Source organism: Tupaia chinensis, unplaced genomic scaffold, assembly GCF_000334495.1.
Source record: "Tupaia chinensis unplaced genomic scaffold, TupChi_1.0 Scaffold000382_1, whole genome shotgun sequence".
NCBI classification, from domain to species: domain Eukaryota; kingdom Metazoa; phylum Chordata; class Mammalia; order Scandentia; family Tupaiidae; genus Tupaia; species Tupaia belangeri.
Genome location: NW_006159884.1, coordinates 697,515 through 716,628, shown reverse-complemented (window position 1 = coordinate 716,628; position 19,114 = coordinate 697,515). Strand labels below are relative to the sequence as shown.

The 19,114-nt window shown below is 36.6% G+C and overlaps 1 protein-coding gene across 1 annotated transcript in view; it reads right to left on the bottom strand.

The window, feature by feature from the left end:
• The window catches only part of SAMSN1 (SAM domain, SH3 domain and nuclear localization signals 1), a 59,087-nt gene that overhangs the window by 5,576 nt on the left and 34,397 nt on the right, over positions 1–19,114 (bottom strand). Inside the window, exons 4-7 of the mRNA XM_006153587.3 lie at positions 15,091–15,220; positions 12,624–12,775; positions 9,031–9,237; positions 7,007–7,157 (exon numbers count right to left, since the gene is read on the bottom strand). Of these exons, the coding sequence (XP_006153649.2) occupies positions 7,007–7,157; positions 9,031–9,237; positions 12,624–12,775; positions 15,091–15,220 (640 nt within the window). The remainder of the gene's footprint in view (positions 1–7,006; positions 7,158–9,030; positions 9,238–12,623; positions 12,776–15,090; positions 15,221–19,114) is intronic.

Below are 19,114 nucleotides of genomic sequence, written 5' to 3'. Positions count from 1 at the left end.
CATCAGGTCTGGTACTCAAACTGCAGTAGGCCACGTGGGAGTTCAGTGCCTTAACTACTATGCCTTTTGCTGGTCCCTGAAGAATGATTAAATATCTTGATAAAGGGACTCTTATTGCAGTCAGCTAACAGAAGACATAATAGAAACTCCAGAAAGCAGTACACTTTGTACTCTGTAATAAAAATAAAATAATTGTATTAAAAAATTATTTAGAAAAAATTTTACCATGAAGGACTAATTTGAATGTTAAAATATTTTATTTCTTACCAAAATTGGCATAGAATTGAATAAAACCCATGGGTCAACATTTTACAATAGTCATCAATGTTGAAAAATGTGGCATGGCGATTAAAATAGAAGACAGCTAATATAATTATTCATGAAATAAATATACTGGAGATGTGACTTTTAATTAATTAAGCATAGGCAATCTCAACTATACTAAAAGTGAAGAAAGTTTTAAGAAAATAAAACTAGATCTTATTCTGGGAAAAAGGTATATTTTAAAGAGAAAAATCTTCCCCATATTCACATGCTATTAAAATTAAGGCTTCAATAAAAATGAAAACGAATTTTTGCTTGACTTTCCCAGGTTTCTTTATCCAAACCTCAGATTTCGACTTTATTGTTCACCTGCCTTAGGTCCAAAGTCTTTGTTTTTTTGGATCGAGTCATATAAATTAATTCACAGGAAAGTGCCTGGCCAAAGAGAGTGTTTGATAACCAATTTCTTAAATATACAAAATGATGTTTAGATGAATTAAACGGAATAGGAACTAAAGATTTTTAAAAAGGACTTTCACTGAGATTCAAATGGATGTACCTTTGACTCTATAAATTATCCTCTTTCTTTGGCCCAGTACCATCTCAAAAAGAAAATAGAGATATACATTTTACGATGTCTCCAAAACTCATCTTCATGTTTCAGCACCTCTGAGTCACTTAAACCACTCTTATTCTCTTCTCACCTTCAAACCAATTCGTTTTTGGGGTATATCTGAATTCGTTTAACAAATTATTACTAAATAGTATTTTCACTTTTTAACTGAAACTACTAGTGTTTTTATGAGTTTATATGTAGAACAAATTCCTAAAACTGGAATATCTAGACACAAAAGTTGACATATTTTAAACTTGGATAGTTATATAGCATTGCCGCAAAGAAAATACTTGTTTATACTTGTGAACACATTCGCAAGCACAATTAGCATTTATGTAAAATAAATCTTGACAACAGATAGCAATATCCACCCATGTGTTACAAGAACTTGTGTGTTGAGGTGGGATTGCATATGGCTTTCATTATTATAATCAGGAAAAAAGTCTTGCTTAATATTTGTGAATCTCTTCCTCACTCAACATTTATTCTATAAAGCATTTGTTAATGATGAACTTGATGCAAAGCATAGGACTAGTGGCTTTGGAAAAATGCAGAGTGACAGCAGATTTGGTCTTATTGGGCAGAATAGTCACAGAACACTGTCACAGTGCAATAGCAGAGCCAGTGTTCCCTATGTACTGGCATTACGAAGTTCCTTAGGTGACTGAGGTGAATAATCTATGAACCCTTTTAGGAACTGCTTTCTGGCAAAAGGGTAAAAGTGTTTCTGTTTTATTTTATTTTTTTGTATGATATATAATATGGCATCTGTTATATATGAAATCCTAGGGAGCAAAACCAAAAATAAATATGAAGAAATTAAAAGGCATAAAGCCAAACAGCCATGTCTAGAAATAGATATTAAATACATATTCATAAATACATACAAGTAAAAAGCCTGCATGTCTTCTCTACTTTGTGTGCGTAGACGATTAGCATATCTTTTCTTAAAAGGTGTGCGTTTCTTGAACCTAAGTTCAAATAATATGGCAAGTGGGTTGGGAATCCCGGGTACTCAGCTGCCCCGGCACGCTGTCAGGCTAACTGCTGGACTGCTGCTTGGCACTACAAGCTTTCCTCTGGCAGCTCATGAGCCAGGCTTCCGGCCCAGCTCTGCCATTTGCCCTGCGTCGATTTAAGTAGGCAGGCAGTTGAGATGGTACAACTGGGGCCGCTGGAGCAATGAGGGGCTGCTGTGACCAGAGCTGGTGCCAGTGGCTTGGCACTCAGCCCACCCTTTCCCCTGCCTCCTCATCTGGCACTGCCACTCAAGTTTGCAGGTACCTAAGCACAGTATACAGATTCTGTAGTTTTCTTTTTTTTTTTTTCCTTCTTCTTCCTTCAGTTTAAAGTGTAATTATCCCTGCACGGAAATCAAAATACTTCTATCACTCATTTTCCCCAAGGACTATAGTACACATTCTCACAGACACGTTTTTAAGACACATCAAAGTACATCTAACTATGGAGAAAAGAGGGGAAAGTGCAGAATAAAGAGAAAGTATTTACAAAAAGGTAGTTAACTATCTTATTTTAAAGAGGCATTTTTGAGTAAGGCAAGGGACCTTAAAATTTGTATGTATGGTGCTCCATACACACGGACGTGGGGCGCTCCAACACACAGGCGTAGGACGCTCCAATATACACAGGCCTAGGGCGCTCCATACACACGGACATAGGTGTAGGGTGCTCCATACACACGGACGTAGGTGTAGGGCGCTCCATACACACGGACGTAGGTGTAGGGCGCTCCATACACACGGACGTAGGTGTAGGGCGCTCCATACACACGGACGTAGGTGTAGGGCGCTCCATACACACGGACGTAGGTGTAGGGCGCTCCATACACACGGACGTAGGTGTAGGGCGCTCCATACACACGGACGTAGGTGTAGGGCGCTCCATACACACGGACGTAGGTGTAGGGCGCTCCATACACACGGACGTAGGTGTAGGGCGCTCCATACACACGGACGTAGGTGTAGGGCGCTCCATACACACGGACGTAGGTGTAAGGTGCGCCATACACACGGGTGTAGGGTGCTCCATACACAGAAACACACACCCACTTAATCTCTCTTTTGCCTCCTGGAAGTATTAACACCTGAAGTAAAAGGCATTTTTAAATTTGGAATGATAAACAGAGAAATCTTAATGTTCACAAAATAAACAGGTTCTACTCTTTTGCTCTTACCAGTTGAGTCTCAACTATTTTTCTTCTCCCTTTAACCTCATCTAGATTCCCGCGTGAGGGAGTCAATGACCTAATTCTGCTCTGTTCCAATGCAACATGAGAACATTTTCCGAAAACCTCTGCTGGTCTTCGGAACCCCAGTGTCATTATCCTCCTCTAGAAATAATCCTGAGATCAGCTCTGACATCAGTTGCCAGCCCTTCTATCAGCTTGTTGGAGAAGCATCTTTACCTCCTGCCAAGTAGTGACCTAAAAAGTTTAATCCGGTTTACTTTTACAAGGTCAAAGTGTGTACAATTCTATCTTGGGCTAAGAGAAAAGGAAAATCGCTCATCTAAATTTTAGATTCCTGTTGTTTAAAAATTTTTTTTTTCTCTGTCCTGTTTTTCATCCTTTGGTCCCTCTAGATGTATTATAAGGCTCACATGGGATCTGTGGTCTTTTCTGCTTTATCTTAAAGCTTTAATGCTTATCAAACCACATGCCCAGTTGGTTTAACTTCTATACTGACCAATTAGGAAAGCAAAAATCTTCAAGCTCCTAACCTAACTGGCAATGAAATCCAAAATAGAAATTTACTGAATTCTCCAAATTGACATTATTCAATGACCAAAAGAAAATACATACAAAAAATCCTGGCCAATTTACATACTCCATTCATCAAAAAAAAAAAAGCTGTTTTTAACCTATGACTGTGACATGAATTTGTTTTTAATAATGTCTCAGTTTCATATAACCATATATTCAAGGTCTTTATCATTCAAGGTACATGAAGGTTGTGCATTTAATCTTTAGCATGGTTGCAGAAGATATGATTCACAGAGTAGAAAATAGATAAAAATAAGCATGCAGCAGCATGGTACCAAATCATCAGAACTCACCATCTTATCAACAAATGGAAGTCATTCTTCTTTATTTCTTGAGCAAAGCAGTTTCATATAAGATAAATAGCTTTCAGTCAGAATAGCCTAACACGCAATATGCATCTTTTTGACATGTATATTCTAATACTACTTTAGACCTTAAGATTAAAATAAGAAAAATTTCAGGGTTGTGTGTTGACAAGAAATACTGGTTGAATCTGCATTTTTTCCATTTTTCATCCCCCAGAATTTGGCCCTGTGTGTGTATGTCTGCACATTACCAGATATTATTAAGTGATCAACTTCTGGTGACCTTCAAGTACCATTTCCTGAAGTTTTAGACTTCAGAATGATTTCTAGTACTTTTTTTTTTTTTCGTAATACCTAACACTGAAAACTGCTTCATGCTTTATGTTTTGTCTTCAGAGACCAGAATTTAGTAGAACATATACCTAATAGATTCAAGGGATAGAGTTTTAGATATTTGGGCTGGAGAAAGCCTCTTGGCTAATTTGGGTTTTATTTTTCCCATGATGCAAAAGAAGAATTTAGGTTATGTGATTTTTAAAATTACCAGTACCAATACCCAGATCTCATACTGTATTATCTACAAATCATTATCCTTGCATTAACATAGAAAGAAACAGAAAAGTGAAAAAGGTGGAATTTTAAAAATGATGTGGACCTAAGTCTGTGGCCCTGAACCAGAAGTGCTATTTGCTGAGGCTTTCCTGCCCCTTCTCTTCACGAAAGCTGTTCACAGCAGCCTGCCACTTTTCAGAGAGCCGTGGGGCTGCCAGGCTTTTGTCCTCACTTAAATATTAACTTCTACTTTCTGTGATGGAAAACTAAAACCTTTTATTTTGGAGAAAATTGGTGAAGTAGTAGAGAACTTCAATGTTCAAATATTCATTGTTCTCGTATTTACCAGTTTGTACAGGCAGAAGGTAGAATTTCCATGTTTCATAGCAGACCTCCTCTGAGTAAACCCCTACCTCTGCTACTTACTTATCTAGCTCTTTAAACTGAATTATTTCCTCAGCTGTGAATAAGACAAAATATTTACATGTATGACAATGTAGAAGAAAAGCAATTATTTGTGAGGTGTTCAAAAACTACTTGCTCTTCTCGTTGCCTGTACTTCATGGTCAAACGATTTTGAAGAGTACTGGCAATGACCCTGAACTTTATCAATATAAGCAATCTACAGATCTAGGGACCGGCATATGGTATAACGGTTACATGGCTGGGCTCCCATTGCCATTGCCCACAGTTCAAGTCCCGGACTCAGCAGTTTGAAACTCATGCTGTGTGCATGTGCATGTGTGCCCAAAATCCTGAGAGGAGAATGGCAGAGAAGGGATTGTGGCATGGCCATCCCCCTGGAGGGTGATTTCTCACTTTCATTCTCTCTGTCTCTATGGTGAGCATACATGCCCCATATCAAAAATGTCTCTGTAAAATATGAAGAAATCTACAGATATCTCTTAACAAACACATCTTAGTGGGCAGGCATATCTTGCAAGATGTGAAAGAAACTGCATTGTTTAACCGGGAAGATGTTGCAACTTGGTTTACACTGGTGATTTTGCTCTGGCTTATACTGATGAGTAAATTGCCTAATTTCTTAAGTTTGGTCTTTCTGTGCCTCTGCAATTCCATCCCCCTCTCATTTTCATCTCCCAGCCCCCATAATTTTAAAGAAAACATAAAAATGCCAGCCGTAATGATGAAATCACTTCTTCTGGTGTGAAATTAGTCATACATGTGAAAGCTCTCAGAAAAGGATGAAGATCTATGCAAACAAGACAGCAAGTAAGAATAAAGTAAGTAACAGCTTCTAAAAAAGTAAATTAATTCCTACTAGATAAAATGCCAGTGTACAGTAAACATGTGCTATGCCCCAGTTTTGTGGGACTTAGGAGAGATCTTTTCGGATAGCCTAAAAGGGACAGTCAGGAAGTCTGGATCCTAAAAACAGTTTTCCTTCTTGCTTTCCATCTGGGCTGTTACATTGTTTCAGAAAGTACAGCATAACTTTATAAACACTCCACCCCATTGGAATCTAACTCTATAATTTTGCTAAGTCTATAAGCTTAGACAAGTTACTTATCATCTCCATTTCTGATCATAAAAATGGAGGTGGAACTATCTTAGAGAGCTGCAGGGAACCCTAAAAAAGAGTACATGTAAAGACCTTGGCCCACAGTTTCATTCAACACATGTTCAAAAAAAGTAGTTAAGAATTACTATTGATATAATTTCTGAAAGAGAAGGCTAGATTGAATGATTTAAGTTCTTTTTCATTTTTAAAATTAGACAGACACCTACCCCTCTCTTTCTTTCTTACAAAATCCCTGAGCTGAGTGCCTGACCAGATTTAGTAGGAAGAGTGTTCTGGTTGGATACTTATAAAATAAAAGCTATTCTATCTTCACAAACCTGAACAGCATTGCCAGTATTCTGCCACAAGTGAATCTGCATGTGTTATTCCATCTTCAGTTTATACTTACAAATAAGGAGAACCAACTCAGATAATAAAAGTGGGAGCTGAATATTTTTGCAAGCTATTATAGGATTTTGAAAGGGTACTATAAACACGTACAAGATGTGACTATATGGTAATGAAATGAATTTTCCTGTGTGCTGCGAAGGCTCATTAGCTTCGAGCCATGCTCTGTGTTGTTCTACAGAAGCCATGTGTGACATTACTCACTAATGGCTCATGCTGTCACTAAATATTTGTCTCTAACTCCCTCAGTCTTTGGTAATGCATGCATATACTTGCGTGCAAATTAACAGCTCTGCAGAATTGAAATAAGGTACCCAGAATAGATAGTCCTTTTATTTCCTAAGGGTTCAATAAGAAATAGTTACTCTCCTAATTGCAGACTTGACCAGACTTGTTTCCAAACTTGGACAAATATTCTCATTTCATCAGAAAAAAAAAAAAATATATATATATATATGATTCTCAGTAAATAAAAGTGAGCTTTTCTTTTAATGGTCTTACTATTTACGTTAAACTGTGATTATAAGCCAGGGAGAAGAGGAGGTGTGTACACTTACTTTCTTCATCGAGGAGGTTTTCAGCAGCTGATAGTAACCTCATTCTGTCTTCTGAGTTTTCAATGTTTAATTCAATGAGATGACTCTCTTTTATATCCTTTAAATCTTCTAGAGTCTCATAACCATTGAGCAAAAGTGTTGAGGTGTATTCCTATGGGGAAGAAAAATATGTATAGTATAATATAGTCAGATCCAAATATTTTATTTTTAGTTCTCTTTAAATTTAAAAAAAGTATAGGATTGCATATGGAAATTACAGGTGCCAGTAGAACTCTTGCTTAACTTTATTTTATTTGTACTAGTTTCTCACAGGGGAACTCTAGGGGACTTAAAACTTACATTGTATAAATCTCACCTTCTGTAAACACAAATATAAAGATGAAATAATTACCTTAAACTATACAATGCTAAATCATAGATCAATTAAATAGCTGAGTCATTTCTCCCATTTGGCATTTTTCACTTCTGAACTAGCTAAATTGACAGAACTGTTTTCTTAAGTCAATCAGTAAAAGGGTATTATAGTGATATTTCTGAACCTATATGTTTCTTATTTGCTTGACTGCAAAACCATCATTCTCCTTAACTCCTCAGGGTAGATTGCAAACTAATTTGAAACAGACACAATTCTATATTAAAGTGAATTTACCATTTTGGTTGAAAGACTTTACATAAACCTAAGGAATCTCAGACTTTCTATTTAATTAAAAGCTTTTATTAAGCACAAAGGCACTCTAGTTGGGAAAAATATTGTTTTCTTTTTTTCAGCTCCTATTATTTTTGTCATCATTTGCATCAATACATCTTAGTTTAAAATTCATAGGCTTCTAATTTCATAGTCTACCTACTATCTATGTAACCTCTAACAGAAAGAAAAGTTGAACACTTTTCCAACTTCCCCAAAAATTCCTTCTATTTTTAATAATAATGTTTATATCCTCAGTTAGTTATAAAAAAGGAATAAGAGGAAATCTAAAAGCTTTAAGCAATTTGGAAGAACTTATTACTAGTCTTTTACAAAAATAAAAAAAAAGAAAAAAAACAGGAAAGAAGAGTGACAATTCTTTTGAAAAACAGTACTTTAAAAGAGCACTGAATTGAAACAGAGAACAAAATTCCCATTGTGACATAACCATCTAACTGTGGTTTCACGGGGAAGTTATTTCCCTTTTTTGGACCTGGGTTTTCTCACAGGTCACAGAACAAGGAGCAAAGGCAAGATTAAGACCTGTACTTCCTTCAGGGAGTTTCTCATTAGAAGTGCACACAGAATAATATAAAAAGGCTTTGATAGTGAATCTATACACAGAACAAAACTAGATAATTCAGGCTAAAATAATAAAGGAAAGTTAATAGTCTATTGCTTTGATGAATTTAAGAAACTATCGAAGTACCTCCGAGTTAATTTTAGAACTGAATGGGAAAGCCATAAATTGAGTGTGACTAGGTACACCGTATATACATACCATATAATGAGGTAGGTATCTCATAGAAAAATTTGCTAACATGACAAGAAAATAATTGGATTATAAATATAGACAACACAGTTTCCTTAACACAGTCATTATGGAGCTAAATGGTCACTGTTTGCTAACAAATTACTTTTAAACTGATTATATTTAGTTATCTTCTCTCAAGTTGATTTTGATCTCTGCCCTATAGAAAGCACAATTTTCATTTTTCCTTTCCCTTCTCTGGGCTTTTACTTTACTATTTACATTCTCTTTATCACTCTCATTTGGATGGTCACCTCTGGGTCTTGTATTCTTCTAGGCCTTTTTCATTTTTCTCTGCACACTTTTAGCATTAATCTCTACTGTCACTGCTAAGTACCATGAGAGTTTAGTAAGGGATGTAGTATCAAGACCCGTCCCTGCATAGTAAAAGTAGTAAAGGAGAAGTGAGAGCTGTTGTAGGAAAGCAGATTTTCATGGGGGGAAGTCTTACATTTGTAAACAACACTGCACAAACACTGACAACTCTCCGTTATTATTCCATCCATATCGCACTCAAACCAAACTAACCTGAAGGTGAATCATCTCTAAGAACTCCTGCAGAGTCTTGGGTTTTTCGCCTCTGCTCCTTCGGCATGCCTTTACTTTCTTGGGGGCTGCTTCCTCTTCTGAGATAACATCCACATAAATGAATTTGAAGTTTCCCACCTTATTATTCAACACTCCTGTCCACATCCCCATTGGCGTTTTGCTGATAATGTCTATGATGTCTCCTTTCTAAAGGAAAAAATGATGTACAAGTCAGATTTCAGAGAACTATGCTGCTATGAAAATGTATAGAAAAAAATGGAATCATAGAAAACTAGAAAAATGAGGACATTATGCTAAAGAGTTTCGGCAGTAACAGAATTGAGTCTAAGAGTTCACTTCTCTCCAAAGCTGAAGGAAGTTACTTATTAGTACTAATGAAGAACGCTTCAACATACTTAAAGAAAATCTTCTACATACATTTGATGACACATTTATGTTCTTGTGAACATATCAACTTATATTTGTAGAGCAAAGTACAATTTACAACATACTTTCACATACACTAAGTTGTTTTTTACTCACAAGATACATCTGAGGTATATAAAGGAATAGCATCATTATTATTGTTTTAAGTATTGCAAAAAAGAAATAGAGATGCTAAATGACTTCACAAGAGTATATAGAATGCTAACTGCAATATCATAACTCAAGTCCGAATTGTCTGAGCTGAAAAAAAAATTCTGTTTTTCTTCATATTATCAAAGCAATCTATATATAGCAAACCTAAGGTCATCATTCCTGGAGAATCCCCCTCCAAGTGAGGAAAAGAAAGAAGAAAGATGTCTGTGGCTCCTTTCTTGCTTCTAGTTCACCTCGAAAATTAATCTATAGTATGAAATAAACCCATTAACTAAATAAACTCATCCATATAACATCATAAAATTATATAGAAATTGGCAAATAAATATGTAACAAGAGTTTCAGTGTGCTAGGAAAAATTATGCTCCTTACTTCTTATTTAGGTACTAATATTATTCCTCATATTAAGAGAACATGATATCTAGATTGAGCTCCACAACAAAATTTTGATTGACGTAGATATGGAGCACATTGGAATGGATAATCTATAGATGTATTTTTATTAAAATCTGAGACCATAATTGGTTACAGGCTGCCAGTTATTGTCAAGAGTGGAAACCTCATGGGGGGTATTTCTTAGTAAAGAATATAAATTTCTGTGCATTTAAGAGTCATAATTATTCCTTAAAGACTTATCAATTTATGCCTCAGAAAATGGCACAGATTCCAGTATTTTTGTCATTTTTGAAAGTCTACCATCAAATAAAACATTAGATCTGCTACTAAAAATATTTTTCCCTTCTACTCTGTGCATGCATATTTTTCTATGTAAAACACACATCTTATTTGTAAAGACAGAATTCAGTGTGATTGAAAGATCTGGTCTTTCTGAACCGTGATCATCTTGTTCAGCCCATGAGCTGTTACCCTAGGTCTTCCTGCCTTTAAATATCTATATAAGGGAATCAAATCCCAGCTAGTTAAATGGTCTCAGCTAAGAAGACCAAGAAACTCCCCAGAAGCTCTAGGAAGTTTCTAGTTTTGATGGCCCCTTGCTGCATCCTCTTTTTTATCCTTTACACATGTAAACTTGTAACCTTTAAGTCTGTAAACCTACACATGCCAGGAAAGCCAACAGGTCAACAAACACTGAATCATTTTGGATAAGAACCATGATGGGAACAATAGGCTTTCAATCCTCCGTAGTACCACAAGATTCTACATCCTATAAGCACTTCGTAAGAATCACCGTAGGCAGTGCAAGCGGTGGCGCACTGGCTTTGTACTGTGGGGAAGTTGAAAAAGCTATCCTGACTTAAAATATGTTCCCTTTATCTTTATTCCTTTAAAATGCCCTCCTCTCACAGGGGTTAGTAGGCTACAAGCATCTTTTCCCCAAGACTTGACCTTAGACTTCAAATCATTTCATACAAATGACTAAGGAATGAACTGTGGGGGAACCATGTTTTTCTCATTCTCTGACTGACCTTCTCTGATTTGATTAGCATAGAGAGGATAAAGAGAAGAGCTGAGTGTCTTCAATGTTAAACAATAATATCAATACTTCATATCATTTCATAACTATTAGTTAATATTGGTTCGGTGTTCACAGGATAAAAAATACATAATTTATGTTCCCTTAGCTGCAACACTTCATGATACTGAAAGGAGAACAATTTAACATCTACAGATAGTTTAGCACAAAACTTTCTCCTACTTTTGCTCCCTTCCAATGTGAGCAAGATTATGAAAATGGTAATTTCATACTCATAAAATGCTACCTTGCAAGATAGAATGGACTTTGAAGATGTAATTAATGCCTCAAAGTGGTTGATTTTGAATTAATCAATAATAAGATTATCTGGTTGGGTCTGACCTAATCAGGTAGCAAATGCTTTAGAAAGGCAGTGAAACCTAGCTGGGCTTTCCTTCAGCTGGCCTTAAAGGAGTGAAGGTCATTGCTGAAGGAATCTAGGGGCTGAGAATGGCCACCAGTTGGTAGCCAGCATGAAGCAGGGGCTTACTCCCACAATCACAGGAAGTAAATTCTGCCAATAGCCAGTTAGATTGAAAGTGGACCCCCAAGCCACAGATGAGATCATCGCCTGGCTGACACTTTGATTTGAACCCAATGAGACCTTAAGCAGAGAACTTCAGCCCATGCCCAGACTTATAAACTACAGAAACAGTGAGATAATAAATTTATGTTGTTTGAAATCTACAAGGTTGGGATAATTTGTTATATAACAATAGAAAACAAGTATAGAGGATAAGAGTAAGAAGAGGGCAGGACCAGCAGGTGGCATGGTGGTTAAGTTGCTGGACACTCCTACATGGCTGACCATGGTTCAAGTCCTGGACCTGGTAGCTTGCTTTCTCACTTTCTCTCTCTCTCTCTCTCTCTGTGTGTGTGTGTGTGTATGTGTGTGTGTGTGTCTGTCTCTCTCTCTCTGTGGTCAAATTAAAATAAATGAATGAATAAATTAAATTAAATAAAGTAAATCTTTAAAAAAAAAGTGTTAAAAAGTCACTGATTTAAAAAAAAAAAAAAAAAAAGAGGGCATTCAGGAGTGAATATCATTGGAAGAAAGTTTTCTGGTTACTTATAAGAACCAAAAAGTGCTGGAGTTGTCCACCAAGTCGGTTCCCGATACCTTTGCTCTGCTGGGCTCCTGTCTGATATTTCCATCTTCTCTCCATGTTGATTGGCTCTATTATTTTTACAACACCAAGTATCAGGCAGACCTGGACACCTCAAGCAACCTGTGAGACTTGGTTTTCTGAAAAAGGTAGACCATTCCCCTCCCTCTGATAGCCTTTGAACTAGTACTATCTGTATAATAGTAACTTACAGTAATCGCCTGCACAGACTGAGCCCTTCTACCCACCCCCCAGGTCTTTCATTCAAATTCTTACCACAGTACCAGACCCGAGTTCTCCTGTTGGAAGGCATACACTCAAACCACCAGTTCCTGCGCCTTGTACTTCCCAAAACAGAACACAAAATCCGCATTTGACAAGTCTTTTAGAAGACATATCTGATACTCACTCACCTTGATTTTGAGGGAGTCAGTGTCATAGGGACTTGGTGTAAAATCAGTATGCACTCTGGCCCGACCACAGAATGGTCCCGAGTAGGGGCTGTCATCATCCAGCCGAAAGCTGTCCCGGTTATTCGTACCATCTGAACAGCTTGTTATTCCACCTGATGAAAGCAGAGATGAACAGTTTTCACCAAAGGCTTTTAACGTTGTGAACCATCAGCTGGACACAGGTAAGCATGGAAAGCGCTGAGGCACTGGACGCCACCTGAGGGTGGTTTCATGGAATGTCCAGTTTCTCTCTCCTCATCACTCTCCATTAGTGACTCGGTCCTCTGAGCATTTCCCACCTTCTTCCTGCCACTCTCCCCTCAACGGCTCACCCAGACACCCTCTGGGTCTGTGATCTGATGCAGTGCACAATGGTTAAGCAGTGGACACTTGCTAAAGAAGAGGCTGGTGTAAATTCAACCCTGGAGTGAGCAAGAAAAATTGAATTCACACACGTGAACAAAGACAGAAACTGATAGAAGCAGTTTGATCTTTGTGGACTAATGATCACACATGGTCGAAGTACAAGATTTCAAGGCTCCCTAGGACTTATCTTCCAGAAGCCATTTTGAGCAATACTTCTGTACATGTAAGGTGGAACTTTCGCTTATCGTGTGAGAATGAGGGAAGGAGGAAGTGTGTCAGGATGTCTGGACGCCCACGTGGTTCAAAGCCATACTAAATTGGGCTTTTAAATTTGCTTTAAATCCTTGTTTTCAGGTCCACTTCCTGTCTGATCTTCAATTTTAGGGAAAACAAAGATTTCATTCTACTGTATGCCTGGGGCCAAGAAGGATTTCCAGACAAAGTAGCTCTTGGTTTCCTCCAACCTCTGTCACTGCCTCCTTCAGTCTGGCCTTTCCATTCTCTGTTCAAAGGAAGAAAAGCCTGAGTTTCACTACCATCCATTATGGAAATAAGGTGAAGAACATTCGAAATGCTGTATATGGTATATGAACTGGGGTTTCATCTAAACACAGAAATTAAATTGTATAGCAGTTGAATGGGCAACCTTTCCATTATAACCTCACTTTCATCATCCTAGGCCTGGCCATCACATGATACTTTTGTAGTTAATAAAATTCTCCCCACATTCAGCAGTACAATTTAGAACTTTAAAACTTCAAGCAGAAATGAATACTAATGAAATCTAATTTTTACACATGCAAACATACATCGTTCAAATGTTCCTGCATTAGCTTTTTCCCAAAGTAATTGTCCTACAGCCAATAGGAAAATAGGAATAAAATTCAGGATATTTGAAACATCTGGTCTTCGCAATCCATCCTCAATAACAGAAGCATTTGATTTAAAAGGAAATGGAAAATAAACTTTGTAAAAACATTAAAAGCCTTGAAAAGATTATGGAGGTATGTAACAATCTACATATAAAAAGTTAGAAGGCACCCTACCATACATATCAATAGTTTCACCCTAATGTAGTAGGAAATGTGACTAAATACTGAGTGATTTCCTTCTTAGAAAAATATCAGTGTTCTTTAGAAAGTCCTCATTGTTCACTTACTAACTCCTTTATGTCAACTAAAATTGGTGATATTCTTACCATTTAGTATCTGCATATTGCTTCATTCGTTTGTGTCCTAAAAAGTAAATGCCAGAACTGATGCCAATGCCCTGCACTTTTCAGAAAATCTTATGAAATAATAAAAAGAATGTAAGGAAAAATAGAGAAAGAAAGAGAGAGATGAGAGGGTGGGGAGTAAGATAGAGTTAAAGAGAGCAAGCAAACAGGATTTCATTTATCTGAATACTTATAGTCATTTTTTAAATTTTGACTCAAGATAATGTTAGTTTTGTCTAGCAATCATTTTTATTTTAGACATGCATATTTAATTACCCCACACAACTTTTTAAAGGCATATTCTTAATAGTGCTACTGACTATGGCATTTTTAAATGATACATAATTCTGTCTAAAGTATAATGTATCTCTTTTTTAAAGTTTTTTGCTATAGGGTGCATTTGCTTGCAAGAAAGACAGAGAGACAGAGAGACAGAAATCAGAAAATCACCCCCCAGGGGGGTGGCCATGCCACAATCCCTTCTCCTGCATTCTCCTCTTGGGATCTTGGGCACGCACACACATGTGCCTGGTGTTAAGTTTAAGCCACCAAGGTTAAGTCCAAGACCAGGTCTTAGACTCGATCTGGAACTTGAACTGCGCTCAACTAGATGGGAGTCCAGAGACATAGCCATTATGCAACTGCTGGCCCCAATATAATGTATTATTTTAAACAATAACATCTCTGTATCGACTGAATAGATCCCACATTTTTACCATTCTCTTGTCAAGTAGCTGGAACTTTGTTGCTGATTTGATGAACGAGTACCAAAATGTAAATTTATTGTTCTTTTTATAATTATTTTAACCCAGATATAGGCTCTTGTCCTTTATTCATTAGCCTTACTTGATGAGCTCTGACCACTGTAAAGACTATCCATTGAGTCACTGGCTTTGAGGGAGACCTTCTCTGTGTGAGTCCCCATCACTGGGTCACTGTTTCGGTATGGAAGAGCATCCTCTCCATCTTCCTCATCCTTAAGAGAAATACATCAGAGATTAGGTACAGAGCACAGAGTCCCATGGAGATGTTCACTGTGTGCACTGATTTCACAAACAAGACATATTCTAGTAATAAAATACTTGAGAATACATCAGCATAAAATATGAGAGCCATTAATCCTTCGTTCAATTTCTAGCAAATTGTTTTAGAGTCTACTTGGAAATTTAACTTCGAGGAGATATTCTTTATTGTGGAATTCAACTGAAACACGATGGTTCATTTGTGCAAATTAGGATTAATATCATATCAAGACTATTTAGTCAGAAATGTTAGATTTATTGACTTCTAAGCTTTATCTATTACAGCACTTTCACTTCTTCATGTCCCCCTTATCCTTTATTTACCACCATTACTAATCCTTTGAGATCGGAAACTACAAGTTGAAACTCTGCATAGTTGTTTCATGTCAGTTATTTGCACCCTACCCGATCATTAGATATGAATAAAACATGCACACTTTGCAATTCTAAAGCAAAGCTTATCTAAGAAGCTTTACAAATCTCATACCGTGCTTGCCACCTAGTCAAATGAAAAGCAAATCTTGCATAAAATTAGAAAAGAAAGACAATTTCAAAACAAATTATATTTCCTTGAAAACATCTCAAATGTTTTCCATATTTAGACAGTTTGAACAAAACCTGTGAATTTCTTAATAGTCATCAGAATGTAATTAAACATTTTTCATCTTTTAGCATTTCCAAACATTAACAAAACTTAGGAATATGATATATATGATAAATACTCAGTTTAATTCTCTACTTTTATCCATCCTTTTATTTATTCATTCAAATCAGTCATTCAATGCCAATTTTTAAAATACCTCTTTGCTACTGCCCTAGGAACTAGGGAGACCATAGTAAAGAGGATAGCAAGATCTTTATTCAAATGAGGTACATTCTACTGTGTTAGGCTACATGTGTGTATAGAGTGTTTGGAGAAGGTGTGTGTAAACAAAACGAGCAAGATTGTTTCAGACAATAGTAAGTGACATGAAGGATATAAAACTGAGGAATGTGAGAGCTAGTTACTGGGATCAGGGTTAAAGGAAGGCTGGCTGACTTCAAATAGACTCTAAAGTGTCTGCCATGAGGCAATATACACTATGAATTATTGACCTGAATGATAGGAAAATACAATTTTGTTAAGTTTTGGAGACAGTTTTATAAGGAAAAGGAACAGTAAGAGCAGATAACTAAACTCAGAATTAGCTTGAGTTGTACCAGGGGAAACAACAAGGTCAGTGGAGTAAGAGAAAGGTGATATTGTATATGAGTTCAAACCCAAGAGACTGGAATCAGATTACAAGGCTTAGTCGACTACATGGAAGTGTTTCCTTGCTGCAGGACACTTGGTTTCTTTACTGCCAGTTCCATTACTGCCCTTCTGTTTCCAACACAGTGTTTGCACTGAAGCCATGCATCCCTGCCAGTGACGTAAACAAGTGGGATGGTACTTGAGTCCATTCTGGTGGGATGTGGAAAACGGGAAAATTTTCATTTGAGGATTTCCCCATTAACCTGGTTAAAGCGTTCTTAAAACTGTGGTAATGTCTTCTAAGTCTCTTTCTATCTGATTCTCCTTCCTTTCCTTTTAAATATGTGAGACTCACATTGCCACCTAAAGTTTTCCCCTACCCACTCCTTCCTCCTATTTAAACACCACAAGAAATTTACCCCAATAAATCTGTGATTTTTATATTCCCTTTTGGAATCTGCTTCTTAGAAGGCTGAAATGAACATACCATAGTAAAGACGACATGCATTGTGAAGGCATTTGAGTTTTACCAGGGATGTGACATGTTTTGACTTCCCTTATTCAGAGATCTTTCTGGTTTTCATGTGAAGAATAGATTTATGGGGGAAGGTGTACAAGAGAGGAAAGCAATGAGTTGGTATTATGATAATTCAGGCCAGAGAGTTTGGTTACTTAGTCCAAAGCAGAAATAATTCATATGGCAAAATCAGGAGTTTTAGGTAAACAGAATCAGAACCAAGAAGTTGTGTTGATGAATTGGTGTGATAAGTGACAGAAGGAATTTAGGATGATTCTTAGGTTTTCATTTTCCTTTGTGTTTCTTTCCTTTTTTCTCTTTCTTTTTTTTCTTTTTTTCTTTTATTTCCCCTATTCTTTCCTTTCTTTTTTTCCTTCCTTCTTTCTCTTTAGTAGAGTTATGACCATGTCATCTGTTGCCACTGGGAATATCAGACTAAAAAAATCCCTCCCCCTTTTTTAAAGGTGTAGGGAGTCAATCTTTTGGTTTTAAATTTGGTAGCTTTCAGATATATATGAGACATTTAAATGATAATGTCAAATAATTCATTGGCCATTTAAGTACAGATAATGAACAGGTAGAGATGGAATTATGACAAAGTCATGAGACTGGATGACATCACTTAGGAAAGGAGGGAAGTTCAGAGCTCCCAAGATCAAGCCTCAGGAGCACTTGCTATCTTGAGGGACACTAAATAAACCAAAGTCAAGAAAGTGGACTATGAGGAAGAAGAAGAGTCAGAAAAATACCCAGAGAAACTGAGAGTAGACACTCTCTACTTGTGTCAGCTTGTGTCAAATTTAGCCGAAAAGTAATAGAAGAAGACAGAAAAGTGACCACTGGAATTGGTAACACATGTCAATACGAACCGTGACACTGTTTTGGAGTATTGTGAAATAAACCCCTATAAAAGTGCATTATAAAAGAGAATGGACATTTCACTTTAGAAGTTAAGTGATGTATAGTGATTGAATGTATGAAATAAAATTTAAAAAAGGGAGAATGGACATAAGACATATAAATCAGCACAACAGAATTAAGAGTCTGTAACTATACTTAGACATTTATGGTCTAAACATTAATGACCATATATGTATGGTCAATTTATTTTCAACAAGAATTCCAAGATAATACAATGGAGAAAGAATAGTCTTTTCAACTAACAGAATTTGGACAATGGAATACCCATATGCAATAAAAATGAAGTTAGACTTTGACACATCACGTGGAAAAATTAACTTGAAACAAATCACACACGAAAATTTATGAATCAAAACTATGAAACTCTTAGAAGAAAGCATAGGAGTAAATCTCTGAGACTTTAGGTTAGGTGATGGTTTATTAGATAAACCAAGAGAAAAAATCATGAAAGAAAATAGATAAACTACAACAAAACTACGAATTTATGCTGCAAATGATATCATCAAGAAAACAAAAATACAGAGAAGAAGCCAGGCCTTCAGAAGAAGGTTCCACATGGCTCCACTGAACTAGATTTTTCAGGGAATGAAGATTTTCTACTGATAATTCCACCTCCAACAAACGAGCTAGTGGCTGAACTTCAAGAATTTGAAAGAAACACACCATCCATCAGATGACAAGAAATCACCATGGGATCACGAGAAATACGGGAAAACGAGAAAATATCTCTCCTTCAAGGGAAAAGAGTAACTCTTCTTCATCCACAAGCAGTTTGGTGAAAATCATGGAAATGTCTGATAAGGAATTTAGAGCATTCATAATGTCGAAGCTAACAGACATAGAAGAGAAGAGAGACAATGAAATGCTAAAGAGAAAGGAGAAAGAAGTTGATGAGTTCCAGGAGATGAGGAAATTCTTACAAGATCTAAAAGAGGAATTACACACTTTAGAAAAGACTCAAACAGAACTGCTAGAGATGAAGTCTATAATACAAGAAGTAAAAATCTCTCTTGAAAGTATTAAAAGCAGACTAGATCATTCAGAAAATAGAATCTCAGATGTAAAAGAGAAGATGGCTGGCCTAGAAAAATCCACCACGAAGACTGAGAAAATGGATCCAAAATTTGAGAATAATATGCAAGAAGTACTGGATACTATCAAATGTCCAAATATCCA